At 42.4% G+C, this 8,838-nt stretch overlaps 1 protein-coding gene across 1 annotated transcript; it reads left to right on the top strand.

The window, feature by feature from the left end:
* Positions 1-4,161: 4,161 nt before the first annotated feature.
* LOC140176819 (uncharacterized) lies at positions 4,162-8,612 on the top strand. The gene is made up of 6 exons (XM_072208371.1): positions 4,162-4,403; positions 4,480-4,643; positions 5,107-5,381; positions 5,700-5,899; positions 7,016-7,386; positions 8,065-8,612. The coding sequence occupies exons 1-6, from the start codon at positions 4,162-4,164 to the stop codon at positions 8,610-8,612; spliced, it is 1,800 nt and encodes a 599-aa protein (XP_072064472.1).
* Positions 8,613-8,838: the final 226 nt, after the last annotated feature.

The raw sequence follows: 8,838 nt of genomic DNA on the forward strand, positions 1-8,838 counted from the left end.
GAACGACGTCTGAGGCGCCGGTGAGGTACATTCTGCTTCTGAAGTTGCTGAGGTGATGGTTGGGATCTGTAGTGCCATCATACAAAGTCATACCCGGAAGTTTGAAGTCTTTAGGGATTTTAGTCTTCATGATTTCCCTAGTGAATGGATCTTGATCCTTGCGAGAGTTGTCCTCAGGGGTGGTCCGGGTAGCCTTTGCTTTGAGATCGGCTTCGAGTTGTAGGAGTTTATCTTCTAATTCTCGACGTCGCCTTACCTCTCTTTGTAGATCCTTGCTGACTTCTTGCTGGTACTGGCTTTCTTTTTCGAGTTGCTTTAGGCGATCATGAAGTGCTTCTATTACTCCCGAATGTGATGAGTTTTTGTCTCCGTTAGATTCCGGAGTGTCCTTTAGTGTGGCACCCGTGTTTTTGTGCGGCGTTCTGTCCTCTAGATCTGAGTTGTGGTCGTTATCCTGTTTGTCTGCCATGGTGATGGGATGACTTCCAGATTCCTCGGCAATGACGCCAATGTTTCGAGGGTTATTTGAAACTGAAGGACGATCTCGGTCGAGATCTTCTATACTGGTTGGTGTCGATGTCTCCAGCTGGTGAGAGGTGGTCGGAGCTGTCGTGTCTGACTTGTTGGCTGGCTGCACTGTTGATCCTTGGTCACCGGAGGGTGAGGGGTACCTGCAAGAGACTCCGATGCTTAATTTAGCATGGGTATTAACAGGTTTTTTGTAGAATTAGAGTATGAGTTATACCTGGGTGCTCCAGTGTATTTATAGTAGTGTGGGCTGACCTTTCTGATAAGATAAGTTAGTTATCTTATCTTATCTTATCTTATTTTGGGTGAAGTCAGCTTATCTTCAAGGAAACCGCCTTTATCTCTATAGGCTTGGATTGCCTTTGGATTTGGGTCGTGTTCCTCTATTTGGGCCCTTTAGTGGGCTTTCCTGTTGATTTGGCCGATCTCTTTAAGAAGAGATCGGATAGTCGGACCTGAAGAGGTCGGTCGCCATGTCGCTAAACATCCCGGGTCGGACAGCTCGACCCGGGGTATGAACAGTTAGCATTAGATTTTGGCTACCAAAACTGTCAGAAAAGGTAAGAGCTCTCAAACCCTTGTGAGATTATGATTAAATCGAGCCCTAGGTTGATTAGTGATGATTTGTGTGTATATAGTTTGATTATTGTGAGTTTGGAAGCTATTGGAACTTGTTGGTTTTTGTTGGAGTGGAAGTGGAGGCTTGCTTGTGGTTGAAAGCTTATCTTGAGCTCAATTTGGGATTTTGGTTCATATTGGGAATCAACTAAGGTATGGTTTCAGTTTTCTCTATGTAGTATATAATATTCATGGACACTTAGGCTAGTGACCCATAGGATAGGTTTGAATCCAAATGGTTGTTGGGTTGTTGAATGATGATGTGTGATGACTTAGATGGGTTGATGAATTTGAGTAATTATGATGATGGATGATAATATGATGATGAATGATTGTGTGGATTAAAAAGTGAATGGTAATGATATATGTGATGTTGAGATTGATGAAATGGTAATGTGGTTGGAAAATGTGAATGAGGATTGATTATAATGTTATATATTTGATGTTGAGGTTGAGAATAATAAAATGTGAAGGAAAAATTAGTAAGAAGGGTGCAGTATGTTATAAAGGGTAGATTTTGATGAAAAATGGAGTTTGGAATGGTTTTATTTGGTTTTAGTTGGTTTGAGTTGTGAAAATTAGGAAATTGGTAATTTGTGAACTTTTGGTAAAAAGAGAATTTTGGTGAATTTTTTCTGATCATAACTTATGCCTCAGCTTTCAAAATTTGTTGAGAATTAAAATTCATTGAAAACTCTTCAAATCGATATAAAGTTTGTAAAATTTGGATTTTTGTAGAGGAAGTTACGATCATTCAAAGTTTGGTGTTAAAAATCTGAAATCCTACAAAGTTGTAGAATTTTGTGATTTCTGGTATGTGCGCACGCATAGCCTTGTGCGCACGCACATCCCTGTGAAATTTTAAACATGTGCGTACGCACACGCAGGGAAAGGTTTCCTGTTTAGAGCGCTAGCACAGCTTGTGCGCGCACATACCCAATGAGAATTTACAACCTGTGCGCACGCACACGTTGGGAAGGGCAGTTTATTGAGGGCGCTAGCACAGCTTACGCGAGCGAACAGAATTGTGAAATTTTGAACTTGTGCGTAAGCACACTTTTTAAAACTTCTCCTGGGCATGCGCGCGCACACCTCTGTGCGTACGCACACGCCCTGTTTCTCATATTTAAACCTTGTTTTCAACTATTTCACCTTCCCAACAAGATTGTAAGCTTCTATGACACCATTTTAAGACTCTTGGACAAAATTTTGGGTATGAGAATATGGGAAAGAACCTAAGAGATTTGGTTGATGTTATTTTAAAAAATTAGAAAACAAAGGCTTAGGTTTTGGGTGTACTGAGGATGGATTTGATGGTATGTGAAGGAAGATTGGTATACGAATCGAAAATTTATGAACTGATGAGTTCAGAATGGAAATGTTAGTTTGACAGTGGTTGAGATGAGTCGAGGACTCAGAATGAGATGATGGATCCATGTTATACTGAAAATGTTTTCTGAAAACCACTGAAGTACTGTTTTACACTGAGACTATGAGACGCTATGCGCTTGGCAGGGACGGTGGTTAATCCCGCCTGTCGAGGTAGGGCGGCAATGTAAGGACGGTGGTTAATCCCGCTTACGTTGAGATATGAGGTCTCTGGGAAGAGTATCCCGCCCGCATTCCTTCAGATCAATAGAGTGTGCAGGTACAAAATCTTGGACGATGATCCAAGCACCATATCTCGGGGGTTCCCAATGATGATTCCGAAGGGTGACATCTCCATGGAGATGTGTCGGGTTGGCAGTTGAACCGACAATGTGATATCACAGCCAATAGGACAGGCATTCATCATGTGCATCTTCTATCTGTTTATATGCTTTGCTGACTTGTAATTGTTTGCCTATTTGTATAACATGTCTAATTGCTACTTGAATTACTTGCCTTATATGCTTCTACTTGTGTTTTACTTGCATTGTAATTAATTGTGCTTTCTACTGGGATTGAGGAGGTTCGGAAGGAGGTGGCGATCGGATCGCATGGAAGATAGGTTGGTGAAGGCTGTCGGACAGTGGAGAGTTGTTAGTTAGAGAATCCACTAAGATAGATTACCCTTTTATAGTATTATGGTTTAAATAATGCTTTTTGTTTTAGTATGCTTTAAGATAAATCTTGTAATGGATATGAAGTCTAGGATTGCCTTTGGGCATCCCGGGATCTTATATCCTACATCACTGGGTACTGTTACCATACTGAGAACCTCCAGTTCTCATACCATATTCTGTTGTTATTTTTCAGATGTAGGTCGCAACCCACCTCGGTGAGTTATTCTGATGGTGACAAAAGCGGAGGATTATGGATACTTTTGGAGTCTTTTATTTATTTTGTATATGTCTCTCATCTTTTGTATTTTGCTTTTACCTAGAGGCTTGTATTGAGAGAGAAAAACTTGTATAAGCTGATTTTACTGTCTGGTTCCTGTAAGTCTGTATATAGCTAGCCAGCTGAAACTCCGTGAGCCGTGGCTAGATTTTCATACTATTATATACTTAGCTTTTGTTATATTATATCTATATCTTGTGCTTTAAGTTAGAAGCTTCGTTAGTTCATTTTGCGCTTTTAAATCCTGTTTTTTAGCTATATCCTTCATCGGACTTCTAGATTATATTAATTATTTCTATATATTATATGTATGAGCTTAGAATTATCGTAATCTTTGATTAACCTTTGCTTTACGATGCAAGGTAAAGCTTAGGCTAATTAGGGTATTACATTTAGTGGTATCAGAGAGGTTCGTCCTCCTGAGCCCTAGGGATGGACCGATTGTGCTTCATTGCATACTTTGTGTGTCTTTTCTGTGATGCTATTATGTTATCTACTTGATATTGCATAGCATGCTTGTTTGTGAGTGCCTGTTTGGGATAATTGAAGCACTAGACTTTTGATATTGAGAATGATCACCTTGATATCGATTGTTTGGTGTAGACAGAAACCCTAATGGCCACTCGCGGATGAGGTCAAGCACGTTCACGAGAGAGTAGGAATGAGCAACCGGCTGACAATCATGCCGAATTCATGGCGGCCATGGCAAACCTTGCGAATACCATGGAAGCTAATGCTACTGCGACTCTGCAAGCTGTGCAGAGGTTAGGTCAACTGGCCGGAAACGGAAACGGGAATAGTGAAGGAAATGCGAATGACAATGCTGAGGGAAACGACGATAACACAGGTGGTGCTCCGATGACCTTGGCGACTTTTCTCAAGGTTCATCCGCCAATTTTCAGACGATCAACCAGGCCTACAGAAGCGGACAACTGGTTCCAGGCCATGGAGCGTGCTTTACAAGCCTAGCATGTTTCGAATAATCAATATGTTGAATTTGCTGCTTATCAGCTTGCGGGAGAGGCCCAACATTGGTAGCAAGCCGAGTGCCGCTTGCTACAGCTCCAGAATGCCGATGTTCCTTGGGATATTTTCCAAACGGCCTTCTACAAGAACTACTTTCTGGAGTCTGCTAGGGAAGCGAAGGAGATGGAACTGGGTGCAGCTGAAACAAGGTTCCTTGTCCGTGGCAAATTATACAAGCAAATTCGAGGAGCTTTGTAGGTTTTCTAGGGTGTGTCAGGGTGTCCCAGAGACCTACGAAAGCTAGAAGTGTATCAAGTACCAAAGGGGCTTGAAGGAAAACATAATGACTACTGTGGCTCCTATAGAGATTCGTACCTTCTCCGATTTGGTAAATAAGGCGAGGGTGGTTGAGGAGTATGCAAAGACAGTAGCTGCGTCCAAGGACACTCAAAGGGACCAGTAGTAAAGGACGTGGCAAGTATTTTCATCCGAGAGGTTAGAGTTTCAAGAGAGAAGGATATGCGCCTCAAGGGCAAGGAGGCTTCAGAAAGAACACTCAGAATCAGTTTCAGTATGCTAAAGGGACAGGAAATCAGAGTAAGAATTCTCCGGATTTGACTTGTGTGCGTTGTGGGCGTTTTCATCCATATGACTCTTGCAAGATTGGTTTAGGTAGTTGCTTCAACTGTGGCTTACCTGATCATATTGCGAGGGATTGCACTCGTGGGAGGAACCCGAATGCGGGTCAGATTCAGCATCAAGGTCGAGTTTTTGCTGTGAATGCCAAGGATGCTTCTAAGGCGGATCCGTTGATGAGAGGTAGATGTCTAATTGATGATAAAACCTTAGTTGCATTGTATGATACTAGAGCTTCGCATTCATTTATTTCTTTTGCTAAAGTTGAGGAACTAGGTCTGAAAGTATCAGAGTTAGCATTTGAACTGCATGTACACACTCCGCATCAGACGGTGGTGACTAGGTCAGGTTGTAGGCAACTAGGATTCAAACTTGAGGGTAGAAACTTTGTGCATGATTTGATTTGTTTGCCAATGGTTGGGTTGGAGATGATTTTGGGGTTTGATTGGTTGTCGAAGAACCGAGTTTTGTTGGATTGCTTCGAGCGGTCAATTCAGTTTATGCCGGAAGGAGAAAATGGAGCAGTGATAGCTGATGGTTATTACCTAAACTCTGTAATGGTGCACTGTAGTGGGAAAGAGTGTCAGGGTTATATCTTGTTGGCTGCTAATACCTTGGGTGATGCCTAGAACTTAGATCAGATTCCAGTAGTTAGGGACTTTTCGGAGGTATTCTCGGAAGATATCCCTGAGTTTCCACCTCAAAGGGAGATTGAATTTGCGATTGAATTGGTGCCGGGAGCCGGACCAGTGTCGATTGCGCCGTATAGGATGGCTCCGATAGAGCTGGCCGAATTAAAGAGTCAGTTGGAGGAGCTTTTGAACAAGAGGTTCATTCGATCGAGTGTATCACTGTGGGGAGCGCCAGTTTTATTGGTGAAGAAGAAGAATGGAGGAATGTGACTGTGTGTGGATTACCGACAGCTGGACAAAGTGACTGTGACGAACAAGTACCTGCTGCCAAGGATAGATGACTTGATGGATCAATTGCAAGGAGTAGGAGTGTTTTCCAAGATTGACTTAAGATCCGGTTACTATCAGATAAGGGTGAAAGAGGATGATATTCCGAAGACTGCGTTTAGGACGCGCTATGGATACTACGAGTTTGCGGTGATGTCTTTTGGGTTAACGAATGCACCTGCTGTGTTCATGGATTACATGAACAGAGTATTTCGTCCCTTTTTGGACAAATTCGTGGTGGTTTTCATAGACGACATCTTAGTTTATTCTAAGACGGCGAAAGAGTATGAGGAACACTTGAGGATTGTGTTGCAAATCTTAAAGGAGCAGAAATTATATGCTAAGTTGTCCAAGTGCGAGTTCTGGAAAGAGGAAGTAAAGTTCCTAGGTCACGTGGTGAGTAAAGGAGGAATAGCTGTAGATCCTTCTAAGGTAGAAGCGGTGATGGAATGGAAAAGACCAACGACGGTAACGGAAATTAGGAGCTTCTTGGGCTTAGCCGGATATTACCGGAGATTCATTGAAGGATTTTGCCGGATTGCACTACCGATGCTAAGTTGACAAGAAAGGAGGTGCATTTTATGTGGACGTCGGAGTGTGAGAAAAAATTTTCAAACTTTGAAGCAAAAGTTAACTTCAGCACCTATTTTGATTTTGCCGGAACCGCATGAACTGTTTGAAGTATACTGTGATGCTTCCTTGAAGGGTTTGGGTTGCGTGTTGATGCAACACTGGAATGTGGTGGCTTACGCATCGCGTCAACTGAGACCGCATAAGGTAAATTACCCAACTCATGACTTGGAATTAGCGGTGATTGTGTTTGCATTGAAGATTTGGAGACATCACTTGTACGGAGTAAGGTTTAGCGTCTTTTCTGATCATAAGAGTCTCAAGTACATCTTTTATTAGAAAGAACTCAATATGCATCAAAGGAGGTGGATGGAGTTGCTAAAGGATTATGATTTTGAATTGAGTTATCATCCTAGAAAGGCGAATGTGGTGGCAGATGCATTGGGTCGAAAGTCCTTGACAATTGCTTGGATGAAAATCAAGGAAGAGGAGCTAGTGGATAAGTTTGTGGATCTTAAACTAGATATTGGTGAAGTTTCTGGAAGAGCTTGCTTGAATCAGTTGCAGATTTCGAGTACATTTAAAGTAGAAATTCAGAGGGCTCAGCAAGATGAGCAGAAGCTTCAGCAATTGTTTCAACCAGTTGGTGATAAGCATGAAGAATTCACTAAGGATGGTGAAGGATTATGGAGATATAAGGGGAGGATTTGTATACCAGATGTTGGGAGTTTGAGGCAAGATTTGTTGTCGAAAGCTCATAACAGTGGGTTTTCCATTCATCCCAGAAGTACAAAGATGTACTATGACTTAAAGAAGATGTTCTGGTGGCCTGGGATGAAAGGTGATGTAGCTACAGTGGTATCCAAGTGCCTAACGTGTCAGAAGGTGAAGATAGAGCATCAGAAACCATCGGGAATGCTACAGCCACTTGAGATTCCTCAGTGAAAGTGGGAAGGAATCGCGATGGATTTTGTAACTGGTCTGTCGAGGACTAGGTCGGGATTTGATACGGTTTGGGTGATCGTGGATCGCTTAACCAAATCCGCTCATTTTCTGCCTATTCGAATGAACTGTTCTATGGAGGACTTAGCAAGGTTGTACATCAAGGAGATAGTAAGGTTGCATGGTGTGCCATCGAGTATAGTGTCGGACCGTGATCCCCAATTCACGTCAAGGTTTTGGGGAGCTTTCCAAAGGTCTTTCAGTACAATGCTATGTCTCAGCACCGCATATCATCCACAAACGGATGGACAATCGGAAAGGACTATTCAGACGTTGGAGGATATGCTGAGGGCGTGTGTATTGGATCAACCCGGAAGTTGGGACCGTTACATTCCATTAGTCAAGTTTGCGTACAACAATAGCTTTCATGCGAGCATTGGGATGGCTCCGTATGAGGCCTTGTATGGGAGGAAATGCCAATCTCTACTTTGTTGGTATGAGTCTGGTGAAGCCATTGTGTTAGGTCCTGATTTGGTAGCAGAGACTACTGAGAAGATTAAGAAGATTCGGGAGAGAATTCTAACTACAAAGAGTCGACAGAAAAGTTACCCGGATCAGAGAAGGAAACCATTAAAGTTTGAAGTGGGAGAACACGTATTTCTAAGGGTTACACCAACGACTGGGATTGGAAGAGCGATCAAAACCAAGAAGTTGAATCCAAGGTATATAGGACCGTTTGAAATTCTAAGGCGATTCGGGCTGGTGGCGTATCAAGTAGCCTTGCCACCTCACTTGTCCAACTTACATGACGTATTCCATGTGTCACAACTCCGTAAGTACACGTCAGATGCAGCTCATGTGTTAGAGCCCGAGTCGGTTGAGTTGAGAGAAAACTTGACATTTCAAGTAACACCAATGGGAATTGACGACACCAGTGTAAAGAAGCTGCGAGGAAAGGAAGTTTCATTAGTTAAGGTTGCTTGGAAAAGAGCAGGAGTTGAAAAGCATACCTGGGAATTGGAGTCTGAGATGCGAAAAGATTACCCCGAGCTATTCTCAGTTAATCATTAAATTTTGAGGGCAAAATTTCTTATTCGGTGGGGAGAATGTAAGAACCGCAACTAATCAACCGGATAATTAAGTGATTATATTACCCAAAATAGGGTCCGAGGATTTAGAATGAGAATTTGAGGATTTAAATATGATTTTTGTACTCAGTAGGTCTTTTTTTGAGTCAGAAAATGTGTTTTCTGCAAAGTTGAACCGATAGTTGAACCGGTCGAACCGGTTCAAGTCT

The sequence above is a fragment of the Arachis hypogaea genome, chromosome 12, assembly GCF_003086295.3.
Source record: "Arachis hypogaea cultivar Tifrunner chromosome 12, arahy.Tifrunner.gnm2.J5K5, whole genome shotgun sequence".
Lineage (NCBI taxonomy): Eukaryota > Viridiplantae > Streptophyta > Magnoliopsida > Fabales > Fabaceae > Arachis > Arachis hypogaea.